The sequence below is a fragment of the Oryzias latipes genome, chromosome 6 (genome assembly GCF_002234675.1).
Source record: "Oryzias latipes chromosome 6, ASM223467v1".
NCBI classification, from domain to species: domain Eukaryota; kingdom Metazoa; phylum Chordata; class Actinopteri; order Beloniformes; family Adrianichthyidae; genus Oryzias; species Oryzias latipes.
Window position 1 is genome coordinate 15,143,612 of NC_019864.2, and position 22,166 is coordinate 15,165,777.

A 22,166-nucleotide genomic window follows, 5' to 3' on the forward strand; every position below is an offset into this window, starting at 1 on the left:
AAGTTCACGGTTGGTGAGAAAATGCAGACCCTCCTCCCGTCGGGATCGGTACAACTCAAGGACCCGATGTTTTGAACGGTTCGCAGAAAAGTCAATATGCAGGTAAGGCATCACTGCTTGCAGTGTATGATGGGGTTTTCCTCATGTGTTGAACTTAGTAATAACAGGCTTCTGGACCTGAGTCGTAGCACATGCATAGATCTCTAGACAGCAGGAGTTTGTAAAATCAAGTCAGTATATTTATCTACGATAGGTTTTTTTTTTTCTACAAAAACAGCGGTTTAATCAGAGCGTGCTCAGTCGAATGGGCACCTGACTCTTAATACTTCTTTTTATCCTTCTTCTTCTTGGGTTAAATGATGCAAAGGGCTTTCTTCAATGAGTCAGGCTCAGCCAGTCCTTCATGAATGGTAACACATGACCACCGAACTCAAAGGTTCAGTGTTAGCAAACGTTACCTTTTTTTTTTTTGAATCCACTAGAATACACAAAAATCCCACTGCAATATGAAAACTTTTTTTTTTATATGCTCGCACGTTTCTAACCTTTTAGAAAATTAGGTAAAAATGACAAAATTGGATTATCCAGTCTGTGGCACTGGTCATGCATTCCAACTTCAGTTCCTTTGTTAAGATAACTTGTTTTTTTCTTCTTTTTTTTTGCAAGCCTCAAAAGCACCAAACCCCTCCCTCCCCCAAATATTAGTAAAGAAACTAAGTTAGAGCCTCATGGGTGTAACACTCCTCCAACTGTACGAGAATGTGGTTTTGAAATGTTGGGCACAGTAAACAATCGAGTTCAGACTTCATTGAGCGTTGTGCGCCCCCACCAGCAGACAGACGGGCGGACGGGGTGGGGGGGGGTCCCACTGCTCATCACATTCAGTAACAGGCCAGCTGTTGCCCTCCTCAGAAGTGGTCAATGAGCACAGACACGCAGTTTGCACCCACCAGGTAGTTTGGGTCACCAGGGAGAGATTTGTTCTGCCAGGTTTTAGGATCACCTGCAGGGAAACAGCACAGCATTAGAATGATGCTCGCATGTTTTTACGCATGCTGCTGGGGCAAAAGAAAACAGAAGAGGCCAAGATGGAAACCATATTCAGAACTGGGCTTGCATGTCTTCTATGGATAGAAATGTCTGCTTATATGTAGAATAAAAGAAGTGACACCCAGCCCTGATTATGTCTGCATGCAATATTTAAAAGCACATTTCAGCATCAACATCAGGAAAAAAGAAATAATAATAATTTTTATACAAATTCATGAACATTTCTATATTGATCATAGGTTAAAAAAAAAAGAAAAAGAAGAAGCGTTTTCATTTAAAAAACAACAACTCTTGAATCTTGAAGACCTACTCCAATGAAAATGGTGCTTTTGGGGTTTTAACATGCTCTTGTGGGATTCTTCTGATGATGGAGGACAAATATGAATATAAAGAATATGAAGATTAGAAATTGCATTTGTGAGCATTTCTTTATCCAAATCATTGTGAATCAGAAGCAGATGCAAAAAGGCTGTTGGAAAAAGCTCTTAGGTATGATTTCGAATCTACTATGACGAGCCACAAGTTCCCTGCTCTATTCTTATGCATCCTCTGATAAACCAAGAGATCCATGTGCGTCTTTGTTTTCCTCGTCTGAGCTGGAATCTGAATCGAAACTGTAAAGCTGGATAGCTCCAATATTTTTGTCGCACCTGTAATGTTAGGTTGTTGTTGTGAGGGGTGTAAGCTAGTGGGAGAGAGTGTAAACAAAGTGATAATGGGAAATGGGGGAGAAGTCACCCCTCGTCACCACTTCCACCCACAATTCAGAGGTGAATTATAATGAACTACTGTTGCTCTGCAGAAACTATGCCCTAGAAAACGACAGTTTTTTTTTATTTTGACTAAAACCAGAATCCTCATAATTTGGTTCATAGATCATAACGCTTTACAAATAGATCAAAAGATGATTGGAGTGGGACTTTAAGTTCTGTATAAACTACACAAAAAACAAATAGCAGATTTTTCTCTTTTGAATTTCCATGTTTTAACAATAAATGTGATGCATCAGTTCAAACATGAAAGCAGAAGCATCAAATGTGTAGATCCTTTACATTTTTTGTTAAATAAAAACAGAAATCCGAGTTTGTTGATGTGTTGGTATAAACAAAAACTATCAAATTTAAAGTCGCTGTCGCTGACAGAACCAAGACCGCAGCAAGGAGAGGCTGACCAACAAAGATCTCCAAGAACAAAGTGGAATTGTCTGAAGGCGCACAGAGGAGCACAAGGAACATTTGAGACACTGGGAGCTTACACACACTGTGGCTCATGTTTATGTTCATGACTCCACCAGCAGGAGAACAATGAACAACATTGGAGCTCAAGGCAGAGCTGGAAGGAGAAAGCCTCAGCTTTCATAAACACTGCAGCACATCTTTACTTTGTTAGATAATGGAAACATTATTTTAGAGCAAATAAAACAGATTTAACTTAAAGGTGATGAGATTGGAGGGAAAAAAGTGTTCTACTAAAAGAACCAGATTCCCGTCTTTTTCCTGTCTGAAAGAGTCAACCTGAAATTAAAACGTTTAAACCTGGATCCTTTTTAATGACTCACTTTAATATTATTTATTTTAGATTAGGAAATGTGAAAATCTAATAGTGTTAAATCCTAAACTTAAACCACAAATGCAAAAAATACAGTAAATAAATCCAACAACCATGTTAATTGTTGTGTACAAGTAAATAAAATAAAAAAAGATTTTATTGAGTGACCTCCGTTTAGTGAGAGAGAAAAAAATGTCGATCACAGTTTTGTGTCTTTTTCACATTAAGGATGAGAAAAACCGCATACAGGCAGGAGTGTAAAGGGAAATGCGTTGGTTTGGGGAGATCTGCCTCCTCTGTTTCCACATGAGGCGCTTCAGACATATTCTGGTCTAAAACAACCAGCTGCAAAAAACTCAGCAAAAATGCGGCGTTTCGTCTGCTGACTCTCATTTTCAATATAGCCTCTGTAAACTGTGCAAAAAACACAAAAAAAACTGACGTCATGACAGACTGCACCAATTTATATATCATGTGGATGCAGTATCTATGGAAATCTGTTAATAGTTGATATAACCCAACTTTCCTTTATTTTGATGTAAATTAACATCTTGTTTTTAAACAGATGATAATTTCTTTTTTTCCGATTGTTTTGATTGATTGATTTCAGATTAATTTGTTTTCTGTTGAACGGATGCATTGTTAGACTCATTTTAAAGGCTAAAGAATACAATTTCCCGCCACCAAACAGCCTATATGACTAGATAAAAGTGCAGGAAGTGAAGACAAGAGGTGATCATGAAACCATCTAACAAACTTTGATTAAAGCCAGACCTCAGACCCCAAAATAGGACAGAGAGAGGACAGCGTACCCGACGAGGAGTCGGAGGATTTTAGAGCAAAAGACCAACCATCAGGGGTCATAGACGCACAGTGAGGTAAGCGCAGCTCCACCGGCTTCAGGAACTTGAGTCCGTGAGGGCCACACATCACAAGTGGACTTAGCAGCGTTTCTCCTGTACGGATACACAACAAGGTTTAAAATCCTCAAAATAAACACACAGGAATTTGCCAGCACAAAAGGATTATCAGTTATCTAAGCGGGAGAGAGGGAAAAAAAAAAGATAAGATGCCACCTGGTGCCTGGCCTTCATTATGAGGGGCAATTAACTGTTACCTGACTTAGCAGGTAATTAAACAGACGCAGTCCCCCGGTGCTTCGTCTTAATTAAACCGATTCTTGTCTACCAATGGATGCCAAACTGAAGGCTTATATATAACCAGTGTCTTACTGTAGTTAAGCTACTTATTTGCCCATTACATATTAGTTTATATAATTAATTACTTGTTGACTCTTTAAAAAAACATGTTACGATGCTCTAATCTTATCAGGTAAAAACAGAAAACATGGCCACGTTTCTTTAACTTTTAGTTTCTCTTTTGTGAAGCTGGATCTCCACGAGCACAGACAGACTAACCTTTCTCCTTGTCCAGGGGGGGCAGGATGCTGTTGTCCCTGCACACCTTAAAGTAAATCTCCTGCTCCACGCTCTCCGGGATGGCACCCTGGGGAATGATGATGCTGACACCCGTCTCAATGGAGCTCAGAACCCCTCCGTTACAATTGAAGATACCCCGAGCAGTGGCCACCACCGTGTGCCCTTCGTCCTCGTCGTCATCCTCCAGTGCACTGGGACTGAGGGGCAGGGCAGCGCTTTAGTCAGCCAGCATGGGTCCGATACACGCTACGACAAAAAAAAAGAGCTCTCCTTACCTCACAGGAATGGCCTTGGGAATGGCGTTGATGTTATTGTGCTGGTATTTGGGCCTGTTATCCAAAGTGCGTGTGAAAGTGTCCAGACCGCTGTCGTGATCCAGGGGCTGTGGAGACAGCTGCAGTTTCCCACTGCTGTTGCTCAGCACGCCGGGTTTGCTGAGGTGGTCCGTCTTGGGCTGTGTGTCGTTAGGCAGCAGGTTGTGGTTGAATTTCGGGCTCTCAAACTTGCGCTCAAAGGGCCGCGCTGCGCTGGTGTAAGGCTTGGGGACATAGCGGTTGTAGCTCGTTGGGGCAGGAGCACTCAGAGTCTTTGAGGGTGCCGCATCGGTGCCATTGACAGGGGGTTTGTCGGGGAAGCCTCTTGGGGGGAGGTAACTGCTTGGGATGGGGTCATCCCTACTTGTGGGTCTGAGAGCTGGCAGATCCGGTTTAGGATTGGGAGAGCTCAGTGGTTCAGGTATGGAGTTAGCTGGAAGTTAATTAAATAAAACATCAGTGGATACAGTAACTTAAATAACCTCACATTGAAGTGTATCATGTTTTTGTATTTATTGCAGGTTATTCACAAAAAATCAGATTAATCTACATTTAGTTTCTGCAATTTTAGCAGAAAAACCTGTTCTGCAACTAAAGGAGACAACAGAACTGCAACAAATCTTAATCAGATCTAGGAGAACAAATCTAAAGAAAGAGGCTGCTAAACTGTTAGAACCATTTTTAACACAAACCTATGAAGATGAAAGTGAGAATCTTAAATGCTTTTGAATTTTTAGATTTTTGACTAAAGAGAAGAGACAGATAACCACAACACTGGGGTGTTGAAGGCAGAAAACTGAGTTTCTAACTTGGAATATTTTACCCTCAGTGAACTTTTTTAGCCATTATTTTGTAGCAGTTTATCAATTATATCAGAATGGCTGTAACATGGCTCTCTCAGTGCATCTCATACTGGATCTTTGTCCTTAGGAACTATGATTTCCCCCACAATTATGCTTAGATCTAAGAAAAATCTTTATATGTGAACATGTCACACTTCATTATAATACTTCATATGACTGGTATATTTTGTATTAAAGTTACCAATATTTAACCAATACGGTTTCTTGTAATTAGAATGATGAGTGTGTAAAAGGCATCAACGTTGACGGAAATATTTGTCTTCCTTTGTATTTAGGTTAAAAGTGGTGAGTACAGAATTATTCTACAACTTTCCAAGAAGTCTGAAGTGTTCTAAATGATCCTGTTCACCCTGATTGACAGGTACCGTTTTTTTAACCAATCAGCAGGTGAAAAACAGCAGCTCTGCTGCTGGTTTGTGGACACTCGTGGCACATAAGGGACACAAAAGCCTCAGCAAAATCTTCTCTGGATAAAGTGAAAGACTTCTGTCTCTGTTTTATGGTCTGAAGAACCTGTTTGGCCTCAATCATCTATAAAGGAAGAGGCGTTCAACCCTAAGAACACCATCCCCACAGTCAAACATGGGGACCGGACCTTCTTGTTTTGGGGGGGAATTTTCCACCAATAAACCTGGGAAGAGACTCGGCCTTGGGCACCAGTGGACATTTCAGACTGACAGCAAAATGTGGTGAAGACATGGCTAGAAGACAATACAATGCTTTGCAGCCAGAGTGCTGACTTAAAGCTGATCAAGGATTTTCTATTGATTATCGAGAAGGATATGAATCATTACGGGCGTGTCGCTTATGCTAAGATATAAATAAAAGCGGAGAAACATTTCTCTCCGCAATAATGGCGGTAATTTTTAATCAAGAGCAAACTTGTGTTTAAATAAAATCATTTTTAAGTTAAAATTTTAAAAATAATTTTGGACGGGATCCCTTAAAAACTGGAAGGATACCCCAAAACACTGGACTTTACACAGAAAATGTATTAGCTTTGAAATTTTAAAACGTAAGACTTTAACATGAAAAAAAATGAAGAAAAAAACTTTGTACAGTGGAAGTGTTCATCAAGACATTAACTAAGCCTGAGACCTCAGCAAGACTTGACCTTACCATCGCTTGGACTGAGTTTGGGCAGAGGGTTGGGTGGGATGGCAGGTAGAGGAGGCCCATACTGTGCCGAAGGACTGATTTGGGGTAAAGGTTCGTATCTTTTCTCCACTGGACTGACTTTCTCCAGAGACTCCACTCTGTAACCACAGACAGGAAACATCAGAATCATTTACCTTCAGCTGCTGCTGTGGCTCCAAACTGAATAGTTTTGGTCAAAAACATTTATTTTTTTCTAAAGTTGAGCTGTCAGATCTATTATCTCCCATTGTAAATTTTATTTCAAATACTAAATTCTTAACTAAACATGATCACCCTCCAATTGTTTATATAAATTAATCTCAAATATAAGCACAGGGAAAAAGTCTAAAGGAAAAGATCATTTACATTTTTAATTAAGCAATGTTTTTTGTTTACACCTAGAAAGGATTTGATGATTTCAATGGTTTGCTCATCTTTTCCGATTTGTTTAAAGAAAACAAAAGCATATGAATCCATTCAAATACTTAAGGGGAAAAAAGGAAAAGCATTAACAAAGTGTAGGAAAGCATTACAAAGATAGCAGAGGTCATTTGATCCATTCAAGGTGGAAGATAATATATAAGTTTAGTTGGATATGTTAGTTTTCAATCATCAGATCAATTAGTGCATCTTGACAGCAGAAAGATAAGAGAAGGAGTCTGTTGAAGAAGCAATACCTGTGGTAGGGGTACGACAGCTGAGCTGGTTTGGGTATATCGTGGAAGCGACTGATGCCTGGAGCAGGTTGGCCCATAGCTTTACTGTCGAAGCTGCGGCGGTCAAAGTAGGACAGCTGCTTTCTGTAGTACTCCTCATCTTCATCGGGGTCATAGTGGTTGGATCGCACGACATCATCTAGGGGTTTAGTTTGAGGCTTTTGTGGCTCAGGAGCCCTGCAGAGAAATAATCAAGATTCACAACCAGACAGGAGGATCTACAGCATGCAGCAGAAACAATTATCTTGAGTATCGTGGTTAGTGTCTCTTATTCATCCCTAAGCTTTCCTAAAAATCAAAGCCAGCAGAGCATCAGTAGGCCATCGGGGTTTCAGTAGCATTAGCAATAGAATTGGAGCTGGAGGGTTTCTGCCCTGAGACGGGGAGACTGCGTTGGCCGCCATTACTGAGATTCAAAAAAAGGAAAACAATTTAAAAAGGGGGTTTATATCAACTGAACGCAACTGTGACAGCTCAGCACCATTTTAAGGGAATGGTATTTTTCCTCACTCAGATATTTTTATTATTTAGCGTAATTTACCACACTTAGTGAGGTTAAAGCGTGTTCCGGATAACTTCTGCTTAGCTCCAGTTTCCTGCAGCAAACTCCAAATACATTCATTTTTACCTATCTGTCTTTAATGTAGTTCAGAGAAAAACATCAACTAAAGCCACATTTTCTCCTCTGTGACTTATGTCCACTAGGTGGTGCTCAAACAACAACAACAGCTGACTTCACATATGCTTTACCAAAACCCCTTCCTGTTCATCTCCTATTTCAAGGGTAACTAACCTGTATGTGGACTTCTCCTGTTCAAGGTTACTGAGGGAGTTGGCTTTGAGGACTGGACCGGGAGCACTCACAGGTTTAGGAACATCAGCAGGCTGTGGGGGGGGGGGACACGACACACACACAAACCGACAGTTTAGTAAACTCTTTTTAAAAAAATAATTATTAAAACACAATTAGAGTTTTAGTAACATCTTTGTAAAAATAGGCTACAAATTATTTTTGAAGCGTGAAGATCGTTTAAAGTCACAGATGAAAAATGGATTAACGTTAGCGAGTTCATGCTGTTAAATGAAAGGTGACGCGTGACACCTTTGGGAGAACGTACCCTCAGCACGGATGTCTCTACCACTTCTTTAGCGCGGTCCATAGAAACAGAGCGTTTATTCTCAAACATCTTGACTCTGTTTAGCACCGACTGTGGCTTCATTGCTGGGTCCTCATCTGGGTCTTCCCGTGGGGGAGGAGGGAGAGGTTTGGAGGTTGGAGTGGTTCCCGGTTCAGCGGGTGAGGGCAGGGCTTCAGGTTTAGAAGGGGAAACAGGGGGCTCTGAGTTCCTCAAAGGCTCAAGCAGCCCTGTTTTATAACCTCGATTTGGAGGTCCGGGCATGTAGGCGGGTCTCAGACCAGAGTCACCATAATACTGCTTGGGGGGGTCCGGCGAGCAAGGTGAATTGATGGGGAAGTTGTGCAATTCAGCCTCGTGAGGAGAGCGGGCATCGTAGCCTGTAGGGGGTGGGGGAGGCGGTTCATCGTAACGAATGTGTCCAGGTTTACCGTGACGTGGTCTGCCGTCATAACCAGCTGGTGAAACCTCATCAAAGTGTGGCTGCGGTGGACTGTAATCTCTTCCTGGTCCATCTTCATAGGGAGACCGGGGGCTATAGCCCATAGGTTGCTGGTGCCCCGGCTGGTACCCTACTGACTGGGAGGATGAGGTCTGCTGGTCGTAGGGGGGCCACTGTTCGTTGTAATGAGGCACGCGGTTGTCGTAGTGCAGGTGAGAGTCAGTGTTGTGAGGCTTTGGTTCTGTGTAGCCGCCTCCATCATAACCATAAGGCGGATGGTCGTATTCACGGTATGGCTGTTTGTCCTGGAACGGCGGCTGGTGACAGTAGCTCATAGACTGCTTCAGGTGGTGACCGACTCGCCCGGGGTCATCCATGTTGTACAGATCTTTTTTGTACATCTGCAGACAAACGGCACAGACTGAATATTTTTTTTTCAAACTATCAAAAGTTGGAATTTCTCAGCTATTTTAATGCAGAGAAAGCAGCAAGGGAAATGTAGTTCCCAAACACCAAACCTTTCAATAAAAGGAAAACAAAAAGAAGCTTTGAGAACCCAGCATACATAAAACACTAAAAAATAAATATTCCAAATATCCTTCCTATTACGGTAATATAAATATTATCAAGTCAAATACACAAGCAAATCTTTGCTCTTTTTTAAAAAATAGATCTGAATGCCTGTTTGATAAAATGCCTTTCAGGAATGATCATATTTCTTACAAACGAAAATGGTTTTGCCTGAGAATTTGTTTCTTTTATGGCAAAAAGGAAAATTCTTTTGTCATTTCTGAAAGGCGTCATTTCAAACGTATGATGTGTAGCCTGTAGACAGCAAATCCATGTTAAATACTGCTGATTGGTTGACATTTATGTAGGACAGAGCAGGTCAACGGGACACAAAACGCACATTATTGCTATTCTCATAAAAAAATAACTGTTCAGTGGAAAGTACACTGATGGAAAAAGTACTGTCTGCAGGTTAGCTTTCATCATGCAGCAAACATTCAGCTTGTTTCCAATGCAACGTCCAACTATTGGCACTACAACAAACGACACAGCTACCCACTACGGTGCAACAGTCAGTGCCACTACTGTTCATCTGCAGAAACGAGTTGAAGCTCAAAAGAACCCAAAAAACATTTGGAGCCATGCAAAGGAGGTAAGTGGCAAAAAATTAGGGCTGGTTGTGGATGTCTTCACCCTGCTCAGAGACTCAGATGTACCAGTCCCTCTGGTCTCCCAGCCCACTGTGGTGCATGTGGGACTACAGTGTCGCACATTCTCTCTGGGAGCCAGAGGCACACAGTGGGCTCAGTGTGTGACAAGGTGTGGGCACGACATGCAGAGAGCGTGTGGAAAGCATGTGCGAGAAGACAGGCAGTTAAAATAGCAGGCTGTGGCCCAGGCCCGGTCCAAATGGTTGGTGAAACAGCAGGTACCTTTGGTTCTGGACCAGGCAGTCCAGACGGGGTGGGTTCATGTGGTGGAGGTGGTGGTGGTGGTGGTGGGGGCTGAATATGCTCGGGGGCAGGGCTGGGGCTGTTAAGTGAGTCAGCCTGAGGAACTGGGGCTACAGCAGGCGGCTCCTCTAGGTGCACAGCCTCTAGCTGTGCAGGCTGCTCATTAGCAGGGGTAGCTACCGCCGGCAGAGGCAATGAGGGCAAAGGGAAAGCAGCCTCACCTTGCTGTGAAGTATTGTTAAGAGAACATTTAACAGCCTGCCAAAGGCACACAAAGTACATCTAACCCCAACAGCTTGATACTTCTTGATACTGACTCAGCCACAAAAGAAAAACAGATCATAGTTTCTAAGAAACATATAGAAAGAGATGTTTAAGGTCAGGAGATAAGAGAGCTATCATATACCCAAATTCCACCAACGCCGCCTGGTGTATCTTTACCTGTTGTGGAGCGGCCATCTTAAACCCAGCAGGATCAATACGACTGCCTGGGTCAGGTTGCACAGGATGCTGGTAAGTGGAGTAACCGGGGGTGTCTTGAATGACGGGAGGGTCTTCTCGTACGGGCTCTGAGGAACGGGTGATGGCGGGCTCCGTGGGGAGACCCACCTCGTCGTTCAGCGTCTCATCCAACTCCTGGTCCGTGTAGGCTCCGCCCTCGGTGTCCGTGTCTTCGTAGTCAGAAGTGTGCCGGCTGTCAGTGCTGTACATAGAGTATTCACTACCTGGTGCCGACAAGTAAGACAGACGGTCATCGTGGATGTCCAGGTCATCCTCTGTTGTGCCATCCGCCTGAGCAGAACAGACAGAACTGTCACCTCAAAGCTTATAAAGCCACAATAATCAAAGAAAAACATGGAATTAAACAACCATGAGGTTTTCTCACCTTGCCCTCCGATACCCAAACCAGCTGATTCTGTTGCTGCTGAATGGTTTCCTTTAGAGCTCCATACCACCCATCATTCATATTGTTCAGATTGATGGTTGCTTAAAGAACAAAGTTTATAGGGTAATTAGTTGATAAGAAATAAAAACATGAAAAAATAGTCAATTTTTACATTTTGATTTATGAGTCTTAACGGACTCCACATACTTGTAAACAGGTGGTGATTATTCTTTCTCAGTTTAATGGCTCGCTCATAAAGCTTTCTGGCGCTCTTCCTGGACTCTGGACAAAGTCTCGTCCTCATGTTCTTCACGCCCTGCTTGTTATCGGGATTTAGGAAGACTACGATCGGGTACCACTGCGCATAGTTCAGCCTGTCCACAGCGTTTGGAGTGATGTCCAGCACAGCATGTTTGTCCTTCATGAGATTTAAAGAAAAAGGACAAAAAAGAAATGTAAGGACATTTTCTTTTGATAAATGATTCATTTTAAAAGACACAAATTGCTCACTCTGTCGATGATCTGTTTGATGGTGTGAAGACGAATTATTCCTGAACTACGCTGGTCTGTTCCTGCGTCTCTCGGTTCACTCTCTGGAACAAAATTAGACATTTCTATTTATTTAAATCAGCCTTCAAATATAATGTGGGTAACATCTTCACAAACATACTTGCAAGTTCAAACAGATCTGGCTCTTCTCTGGAAAGTTTCTCTCGAGCAACATCCGCAATGGGTCCAAATATCACAACTGGTCTCAAGAAACCCGCTGCACAAAACAGAAAGAAAAAAAAATGCAAAATATTAGCAGATCTACAAAGCTGCAATGAAACAGACACAAAACAAGATCCTCACCCTCTCTCAGGACAACTCTCTCATATGCTGGGAACTTTGTTTGGACCGGTTGGGATGACAGATCCTCTCTGCTCTTCCTCAGGTTCCTCTTAGAGCTGCGAAGACCACGGAATCTCCAGAAGTCCGCCCTATCGCCACCTGCTGTTTTGGGAAGAGTGTACTGTACACTGGAGAGCTGCTCCGCTCTGTTGACAAACGCCAGAAAGACAAAGAAAATCTTTTAGTTCAAGCTGGTCTCTGCAGTCAACTCAACAAGACAAAGAACTCTTAACAAATGAAAATCTGGACACAATATTTGTTTAAACTGTAATTCCATGTTAAGAAGTGGTCACCTGTTTTTGTTAGGGATGATGCCCCTCTCCACCTCCTGGTGGTTCTTGCCGATGCGAATAGCCAGCCAGGAGCCTAGTTTGCCATTATAGAGGGTGTCCACTACTCGAAACACCTCGCCCTTGTTAAAACTTAACCCATATGGAGATTCCTTTTCGTATTCAAAGTGTGTCCGGATGTAGAAGGAGTCACCGACATCGGACTCCACGATCCGTCGATATACTGTATCAGGCAGAGCACACAGTCAGCAAAACGACAACATTATGGATCAAAGAATCCTGTGTTCCTGTGTTTACCGTCTTTCTTCTTTTGGGCCAGAATGGTGACCTCCTCGCCCTTAGGAAGGTCAAGCAGGAATAGCACCGCCTCCTCTCGAATTATGTTTGCAAAATCAACATTATTTACCTGAAAGATGAGAAAATATTGTTTCAGTGTGATGATTCACGAAAAGACTAATCCTACTTATCTCAGATCGTTTAGTGTCTTTTAAATAGGCTGCAGAATAAAGTGACATGTACATCTTCACAAACATACTTGCAAGTTCAAACAGATCTTGCTCTTCGCTGGAGAGTTCTATAAGATACAATGTCTGTCCAGTTGCTTCTGTACTCACAACTGCCTTTGGAGGTGCAGAATCTACTGCACTGAAACAACTTTACCCAAAGCTTGTTACACTTGGAGAAACGACAAAGAAGTGCAAACAGCATGGCTGTGAGGGATTGAGACACACATGGCAAAGGAAACAGTGTTCTGGTGTTTGCTCTCCAGGGGCAATTGCTAAGAGACCAGCCTGACCATCCGTGCATTTGGAACAGCCATCTTCCAAATCCATGACTTGAATAAGGAAGTATTGCACTTTAACATGCTGTTTTTTAAACCCCCAATTCACAATTTTAAGTATAATTTTGTTGCACACAAACATATTTTCTGCAATGGGCTTTTCTTACCCTGAGAATTTGGTCGCCCTCTTCCAAGCCTTCTTTAGCAGCTGGGCTATCCTCCAGAACTCCTGCTACAAAGATGCCCACATCATTGCCCCCTGCCAGTCGCAGACCCACGCTCTCCCCCTTTTTGAACTTTACTAGTTTCATGCTCGGCCTGAGAACAAAAAACAACAACAAAAAAATAACTTCAAAATGATTGCAGCGCTTTAAATTTCTTTTAATTTGCAGGCAGAAAAATGAACTTAAATTCCTTTTGATATTCTGCAATCTGCAGCAAATAAACAAATATTTGCCAAACATTCAAAAAGCAGCACATTCTAAAGAGCGTTAGGCTGTGCAACACAAACCTAGACAGCTTGAGAAGGAAAACTTCTGTGTATCTGGGTTCTAGGAAACATGAATCAGGTGGGAATTTTACCGTAGGATGCTGTCGTCATGAGCAGCACTTGGAACGGGAGCATCAGAGGGACTAACTGGTAGGTCTACATCTGGTTGTCCGGGCTGAGCATACACTGGTTTGGGCTCTGTATAGGAACACACAAGCATGATATTAATACAGACAGATGATGTAAACACAAACGCAAACAACTGCGAAAGCAGCAAAAACTGTCACATCCTAGCAATGCTGAAGATACAAATGTACAATAATGGGAAGAAAAAGCTTCCACAACCAAATATCACAGTCACTTGTGCACAAGCGTGCACTGTAAAGGAACGCACAGTCCATGGCTGGCAGGTCAAAGAGAAGGACGTCAGAATGCTGCAGGCTGGTGGGGGATGTCAGACTCAATCAGCTCATACAGTTTATTTTAACTTGGCTTCTGGCTAACTCAGCCAGACTCAGCAGGCGTCTGGATCTGCATTTTTTGGTGGTTTTGTCTCTAAAAAGAGCAAAAACAACTGATTCAAACTAGACTTGAATTCCGTGCATCGTTTCAATTTTTACCAGCAATAGGATTTTTTCGGGGGAAGTACCGTAATGAGCCCAATTTGCTTATTGATCACACAAAATTATTTGGGTGAGAGGAAATGACTAACCTGGAAGGGGAGGGAGCTTCTTGTCCTCTTTTGCATTAGCAGACTCCTTTGGTCTGGGGAGAGGAATCTCCTCTGCGATCTTCGCTGGTGTTGAAGCAGACTTTGAGATCCGTTCGTCATCCCGACTCCTATGACTTCAGGCAATACAAAAACACATTTGGTGAAACAATTCATCTCCAGAAAATGAAGATAGGGTCATAAATGTTTCATTCTCTGGCAGCAAAGCTTGAAGGCGACATATGAAACAATCACCTGGATGAAAACATAGAAGAAATGCAGGAGAGTAAAGCAGCATCTTAATCCTGAAGGTCATCGCTTTGCCTGTCACTCTTTTGTGCTAGGTTTTTAGAGCAGCTTATCTAAGGTGTCAGAGGGAATTCTGCTCTCCAGCTGAATTTAAATAGGAGGCTCTGGCTTTGAGGCAGCCTTTGGACTTTACTTCCAGCTTTTAATGCATTAAGGTCATTTAATCTATTTTACAGTTGGCTTTGACAACAAAACAGACGCATTTTAGACATCTAACTGCATGGATATGAAAATGTCTTTATGTTTGGAAAAATAATTCCAAAAATGCTTTTACAAGAAAAGACAAATAGATCTTTGCCAGATTGTTTTTACCTGCCGTTGCTGATTTGTGGGGGTGAATGTCTGGAGTGGTCTGAGGGTTCCGATCGCCTGTCCGGAGAACGCGAGCGGCTCCTACGATGCCTGTCATGTGATCGATTGGAATGGTCCGATGCCAGCGAATGGATATCTGAAATGTCTTAAACAAGAGCCGATTTTTAGGAAAAAAGACTCTTCGCCGGCAGGTGAGACTCGCTCAACACTCTTCTTACCATCTCTGTCAGAGGCATTGGCTGAAGGAATGCTGTCGTCAAGGTCAGGGATATTCAGCAGGGTCGCCCTGTCATCTCTCTGAACAACCATTTTTAGTTTGCCCTTTGACCTTTCAATCAGCTTTTTGGCGTCGATCAGGGAAAGATTCTCTGTAACCGTGCCGTTAATCTGACAGAATCAGACAGAGGTGCTTTTAGAGACAACAACCAAAACAACTTTAATATTTTAAAAGATTAGTTAAAAAAAAGGACAGTTTCACACTTCAATGTAGTAGAACACATATCCATATCAATGCTTAACTTTAAAGGTACACATAAAGACTTGGAAGGTTGTGGCAGATAATGAAGACAATATTAGGTTTGGGTGATTTGTCACTACATTTTTAACTGAATGGCAGGTCACATGACAACCGGGTGAGGTATAGGCAGTGCTTTTGTACCCTGTATCCTTTGTGAGATGATGCTGAAAGATGCTGAAACTCAGCTGGCTAGAAATACCCCTCAGAAGATCTGTTTTTAGTGTCAGCTTGTCCTCTTTTAAATCGGCAATTTAATAAAAAATGCATTTTTTTTATTTTCCCCTAAATATCAGCTTTCAGACTTGATGCAGTTTACAGATCGTTTTAATATCAGATATGACTTTCAGTAAATTGTAAATGTAATCACTGCAGCAAACACAGCACCCTGATCTGCAATGATAATGATAACAAATGATCCCTTTAATGCCAAAAGGCGTAGATGCAATTACTGCAAAATATCGGCAAATAAAGGCAGCAATAGTACAAGTACAATGAAGTATTTGAAGTAAAAATAAATAAACCGGGACACGTTTATTCTCCAACTGTTCCAGCTCTTTGCTAGTCGATTTTATTTTTGTGATTGAACTGAGTCTAAACCATCTGCAACAATATTCTAAATTAAATCAAAAAGTGAGAAAAAAACTGTATTAAATGTGTTGGTGTTTTAGAAAATAAAAACAAATCTAGACATTTTTTGTCAGCATGTTTGAAGTAGCTGTTGGAGGTTTACAAAGTTCAATAAGAAACATTAATCCAAACAAAAAAGGCAAATCAGTTTAAAAAAAATATTTTTTCGTCCTTTTTATTTCCTAAATTATGTGGAATGGTTGTTTATAATACAAACAAATCTACAGGATACATCATGGTTTTCACCACTAAATTGTCTCATGCTGGGGGAAAAAAGCTGCACATGTTAGTGAGTATTAGCATGTACTTAGATGTAATCCAATGACCGGTGTACAATCTAAACATTTGAATCTCAAAGTCTTTGTATTAACACTGAATGTATAATGAGGCTGAATTAAGAAAATCACTTGTGAAATATGAAAAAATAGTTATGCAACACTGAAAGAAAATTTAGGGGACATTAGTTCATGTCAATTAAATCACCTGTCAGTGGTCCTGTTTGACAAAAACAACACACACAAAAAACAGAACAAATAAATGTTTTTTGGTCAATAAAAAGAGATCGTGTGATTCCCTCTCTCCTTTCTTCCCTCAGCTGTCTCACCTTCAGCACAACATCTCCTTCCTGGATGTTGCCGTCTCTGGCTGCCAGGCTCTCAGGAGAGATGTCCTTGACAAAGATATGGCTGGCCAGACGCAAGCCATATTCTGCTTACAAAGTGAAAGACAGCAACAAAGATGATGTTAGCACAGAGTTCACATGACACCATCACCCAGGTTGCATTTTGCTGACAGCTGCTGCTCCTACTGGGATTAACACTACCGATTAAAGAAGATTAATTGCTCTTTTACTAAGATTTACTTGAGTTTACTGAGATTTTGCTAAAGCTTGCAAGTTTGATTTAGTCTGGCAGTTAACCAATGCTGATGTGTACGTTTTAATTCTGTGCCGGGATAAAGAGGATAGGGAGTAAACAATTGGAAATAAATGGGAGCAGAGTTAATACTTTTTGGACACAATTCCCATTTGAAAAACAGATGGATACATTTCTATGTCCCCGACTTTGTGAGCCTCACCTTCATTTTTGCGGGATTTAACGAGCGTGACCTTGGCAGGCCGTGGGGGGAGATTGTGCGAGCGGCGGTCTGTGCGTGGAGAGAGACTTCTTTCTCGCGAGCCGCTCCGCTCACGCTCCCTGTCTCTCCGTCCACCGCTCCGACCACTGCGCCTGCCCATAGCCCCTCCCACACCGCTGTAAGCACCACTGCGTCCGCTTCGCGTCTCATAGATCTCCTCGTCGTAGCTGTCCTCCTCCTCGTCGTGCTCCGACATGGTTTCCCTCTCCCCCAAGCGGCCCATGGGGACGTGAACTTTTCTCTTCCGTCTGATTGTCTAACCAGAGAAAACCAGATCTGAACTTGAACTATCCTGACAACCTGCCACCCCACATGAATCAGTCACTGCCTCCGTCCGTACACATTTTCTAGCCATCTGTCACACATTGGAACAAATACCTTAACACCATACATGTAAATACATATTTCAACCTGTCTGTCTCAACAAATGTATACTCACAATTTTGGCAATTTTCCCACTTTTGCGAAGCTGCTGGACGGCGTATGCATGCTCCACGTTGTCCATAGAAACAGAGTTCACCATGACCACTCTGTCATTTTCCCTACAGATGAGAAACAGCAGGAGCAGACGGATGGAGTCTCTCAGGTGCGGGCAAACTAATTCAATGCTACAATGACAGAAGCTGCCAATAGGAGAATCTTACTGCAGTAGGCCTTCTGCTGGGCCTCCTTTCAGCACATCCGATATGACAATGGAGGTCTCGCCACTCTGAAAATGAGGGTTATCCCGACCTCCCGATATGGCTATCCCAAAGCCAAACCCTGGTGCCTTCACAGACAAACACAGAGGATTTAGCTGTCTGACAGACACCATACAAAGTCATCTCGTGTCTCCATCTGCAGATCCAACAAATCTATCCTCAGTAGGGGATAGAGAAATTTGTACTGGACAAAAACTTTGTCTGCTGTTAGCTTTGTATCTGCACACAAAATCAGTCTTTTCTGCCCAAAGCAGAAATGAATGCTGCTAAAATGAGTTGAAACAACCTAGATTTTCGATTAAAGACTTATATAAAAATAACGGTTGGAAAGACCACAGAAGACACCTACCCTGTGTAGTGTTACTGTGTGCTGTTCCCAAATGACCGTCTCCTCCATCGCTGCACTCTAAAATACACAGAAATATGAAATGTTTCAGGTAAAACACAGTGAAATAAGTCAGAACAAATTGTAAACAAAGTCCAAAAATGTAATAAATGTCACCATGTAGAATCCTAAGAGCTCTGGTTTAAAATGTTCAATGAATACATTCAATTTTTCTAATCTGCTTTATAAACCACATTCCCTCCATTAAAGAACAGACAGATTCTTTAGTGAATATGTCTTTAGTTAAGAGTCTGAAATAAAGTCAAACATTACTTTAAAATGTATTAAAATAGGAAATTGTACCTTTTTACAAATTACAAAAGGGTAAAAAAAAAAGTATAAAATAATATGAAAATAATAAAGTGAAAATAATATGTATTAAATGGTTGTCGTATCTTTGCAAAAAACAAAGAAGGAAACACCTAAAAAAACTATTAGAAAAATATTTTATATTTATATGCTTATGATTTAGACCAGGGGTCGGGAACCTTTTTGGCCGAGAGAGCCATAAACGCCACATATTTTTAAATGTAATTTCGAAAGAGCCATACAATAATGTAGTGTCCCTTTCCCACACTGAGGCACGGAGACTTAACCTCTTTTAAGGTTCTTTATTCTGGTTACTGTAAACCGCAACAAACGCCGAACAATTAATTCAGCAGCTCCTGAATCTCTCCCGCCGAGACGAGACGAGAGCGCTTCTCCCAACTTTATATCCCCCTGCTCCTGCTCCAGCTCTCCCATTTCCCTTATTCGGCCCATAGCTGAACCCCATTGGTCCAAACTACCTAACAACAGGCTGAGCGACAGAACTGAGGGCCAATCAGATCTCTGCTTGATCGATGCGTTCCATGAACTCCAGAACTTTTAACGTGGCCCGACAGTCGTCCAACTCAGTCCGCGACAATATGTTTAAAACTAAAATACAAGTGAATGTTTGCATTTGATGTAATTTCAACATTTTTAAAGTACAATAAGTCTGTGGATTATTTTTAATAACATTGTTATGCTGTTGCTAATAAATGATGAGTATTTCTCGTGGTAGTTCTGCTGATGGTCTAGTCTGGTGAGTTTCAGCTTCATGCAGGCGTTGAGACTTTAAACGTGATTGTAGGTCTGAATGTTTTGTAGATGTGAGACAGACTGCTCACATGCAGACCTGCTGGAGTCAAACACACACTCACACGCTGCAGTGAGTGACAGGCAGCGGGTTTTACGTTTTTACAATCCCTGCGCGATTCACCTGCTGCCTGTCCCCACAACCCCTCACCCTCTGCTTTCTCCCTCACACATCCCGTCCCCGCATCTGCGCGCTCTTTCTCAGAGACGGGAGCGCGCAGTTTTAGGCACGGCAATTCACAGGTTTCCGGGTGGTACAAACTCTGTGAATTAATAGACAATTTTAAACTTATACTAGTGCTGGCGCAGATCCTTCTCTCTAAGCACCGCTACTACTGCGCGCCTCTGGCATCGCATCGCGCACGAGAAGGACTGGTCTAATGGAAAAAAAAAATTAGAATTAAAGATTTGTCTGCGAGCCACATGTGACCATCAAAAGAGCCATATATGGCTCGCGAGCCATAGGTTCCCGACCCCTGATTTAGACCCAACGGACTGGAATCTACAGGCTCAATAATGATAACAAACATGAAAGAATGACTGAAATAAGCAGGTATGCTGGGAACACGTTTGGGACTGTTCAAACAACACCTAGGAAATGTTCCCACATTAATTTGGAAACTGGACTGGATGCCTGATAATTATGACAGACAATACAATGAAAAATAAAACAAGCTGCAAAGTTAACACAGTTACAAAGGATCACTTAATGCAGTGTACAGAAAATCAGTCTGATTCATACATCCATGATCAATGTGAAAACACAAAGCATGACTTTGAAAATGACATTGACACAGACTCAAACTATTACAATGATCTTGAAATTTGTTGTAATTATTATATTGTGGAAGAGTTTAACAACTATGTGGACACTCAAGAAGGCTCATCAGTTATTCAATTCAACAGCAAAAGTTATATAAGAATTTTTCTTCTATAGAACTGTTTCTTAAATCTTTAAAAAAAGATTTAATGTGATTGCTGTATCAGAAACTTGGCTTGATGATAACAAGATGGTGGAAGTAAACCTTGAGGGGTACAGGCTTTATACTACCAATAGAAATAGGAGAAAAGGTGGAGGAGTGGCTTTATTCATTGAACAAACAATAAATAGCAAACTTGTTGGAGAATTATCTTACACTATTGATAATGTTCTGGAATGTATCACAGTAGAAATAGATATTATTTATTTTATACATAAACGACCTAAATTGTGTTTTATATGCTGACGACACTACTTTGTATTTATCAGGGGATAAACTGGAAAAGCTTCTTGCGACATAACAAAAGATTATCCATAATCAAACAATGGTTTGATTCAAACAAACTGTCTTTAAATAAAAATAAAACCAAGTACATCATATTTGGCTATAGAAAACTGCAAAACATTTCCGAGTTAAAAATTGACGATGTTGTTCTTTAAAGTGTAAATGAAATAAAATTTCTTGGGAGTAATTTTGAATCATAAATTATCATGGAAACCACACATAACACATGTTCTCTCTAAATTGTGGAAGTCATTAGCCATTCAAGTATTTTTTATGCACAGCTACATTGTATATTCTATATTGTTCCCTCATAATGCCTTATTTTACCTATTGTTTAGAAATTTGGGGGCATAGTTACAAATCAAATACAAATCCTATTTTTATTCTGGAAAAAAAAGCAATTAGAATTGTAAATCACTCTTCATACAATCAATCCACAAAACAAATATTTCCAAAATTAAGGGCACTTACATTTTTGGATTTAGTGATCTTAGTACTGGAATTTTTATGTTTAAAGTTAAAAAACAATGTGTACCTGCCAAAATACTGAGTTTGTTTGAAATTAAAGTTAATAATTTTGATTTTCGGGGTAAAGTGGTCAGAACCAATGCCCCAAAGAATAGTATTTTTGTTCATGTGTAATTTATTATCCGACGATCTGAAGAATGCAAACTCCATATATCAGTTTAAGAAAACTATACATTTAAAATATATCAAAAATACCTTCTGGACTGAGAGACTCTTGTGGTTGTGAGGTAATTTTGAGAAGTGTTTTTGTTATTTTTTCCTCTTCTTTTTCTTTTCTTTTTTAAGGTTCTATCAATTTGTAGGTAGATGTGATGTTTGTAATCAGAGTCTGGAAAATAAGCCTTGGCTTCACCCGACACCTTTTTCGGTTAATTTTGTTCAATGTTTATGTTGTTCAATGTTTATGCTGACATTGTTCAGTGTCGATGCTTATGTTGATGTTTTAAGTTTGTGTGTTTAACATAACTGAAATTAATGTCTCTCTCTCTAGTATTACTTTTGTAACCATAACATTGTTTGGGGGCTTTTCTATAAAATATTTCAATAATCTTTTCTGTCATATTTGTAGCTAGCATTCAGTGGCATTTGATGGTATGTTTATTAACACAGTGTTCATCAGTGCTGATCCTCAAGGACCCCCACCACTCATGTGATACTCATTTCCCTGCTTTGACACATTCTGAGGTTTCATCTTAGAGCAGCAGGGTTTAAAACCTCTGAGCTTAAAGGTCAGTGTCCTGCTGGTTTTTCCCAGTCATAGGTGCTGCCAGATACCTGGATCAGGTGTGTTTTACCAATAAAAAAAGATACTCCATTAGAAAACAAACCAGACTGTAGGTACATGTATTTATGTGCTTTAAGAGGGATAGAAGACACAAGACCATAGTGCCTTTTAGACAACCTGCTATTTCTCTTTTTGTCCCTCTGCAGACTCAAAATGCCACATTTCTTTTCACCTCTGTTACCCCATTCTTCTGTGCAAGACAGTAAAGATTGCAAATCCCGAGGTAAGCCAGAGAAAAAAGTTGCATTCGTCCCAATGATAACACTGATACTGAACAGATTCCCAGATCCTGGCTTCCTGTGAGTAAGAACACAGCGATTCCACCCC

The 22,166-nt window shown here is 41.1% G+C and overlaps 1 protein-coding gene across 15 annotated transcripts in view; it reads right to left on the reverse strand.

Annotated features, from left to right (window-relative positions):
* Positions 1-211: 211 nt before the first annotated feature.
* The window catches only part of LOC101160233 (tight junction protein ZO-1), a 65,713-nt gene continuing 43,758 nt past the window's right edge, over positions 212-22,166 (reverse strand). For 5 of the 15 annotated variants that reach the window (XM_020703950.2, XM_011476004.3, XM_020703954.2 and 2 more), the window contains 27 exons: positions 18,108-18,164; positions 17,702-17,826; positions 17,497-17,599; positions 16,998-17,313; positions 16,525-16,631; positions 14,995-15,163; positions 14,777-14,921; positions 14,159-14,292; positions 13,539-13,644; positions 13,124-13,274; positions 12,473-12,581; positions 12,179-12,398; positions 11,847-12,031; positions 11,665-11,760; positions 11,505-11,587; positions 11,202-11,412; positions 10,995-11,095; positions 10,550-10,900; positions 10,088-10,333; positions 8,186-9,046; positions 7,861-7,952; positions 7,029-7,244; positions 6,334-6,470; positions 4,313-4,784; positions 4,017-4,234; positions 3,411-3,554; positions 212-1,003 (listed from right to left, as the gene is read on the reverse strand). In XM_020703950.2, the coding sequence (XP_020559609.1) occupies positions 909-1,003; positions 3,411-3,554; positions 4,017-4,234; positions 4,313-4,784; positions 6,334-6,470; positions 7,029-7,244; positions 7,861-7,952; positions 8,186-9,046; positions 10,088-10,333; positions 10,550-10,900; positions 10,995-11,095; positions 11,202-11,412; positions 11,505-11,587; positions 11,665-11,760; positions 11,847-12,031; positions 12,179-12,398; positions 12,473-12,581; positions 13,124-13,274; positions 13,539-13,644; positions 14,159-14,292; positions 14,777-14,921; positions 14,995-15,163; positions 16,525-16,631; positions 16,998-17,313; positions 17,497-17,599; positions 17,702-17,826; positions 18,108-18,164 (5,250 nt within the window). In that variant the 3' untranslated portion in view covers positions 212-908. The remainder of the gene's footprint in view (positions 1,004-3,410; positions 3,555-4,016; positions 4,235-4,312; positions 4,785-6,333; positions 6,471-7,028; positions 7,245-7,860; positions 7,953-8,185; positions 9,047-10,087; positions 10,334-10,549; positions 10,901-10,994; positions 11,096-11,201; positions 11,413-11,504; positions 11,588-11,664; positions 11,761-11,846; positions 12,032-12,178; positions 12,399-12,472; positions 12,582-13,123; positions 13,275-13,538; positions 13,645-14,158; positions 14,293-14,776; positions 14,922-14,994; positions 15,164-16,524; positions 16,632-16,997; positions 17,314-17,496; positions 17,600-17,701; positions 17,827-18,107; positions 18,165-22,166) is intronic. The other 10 variants (XM_023955719.1, XM_023955718.1, XM_020703952.2 and 7 more) reach the window with 9 other exon arrangements.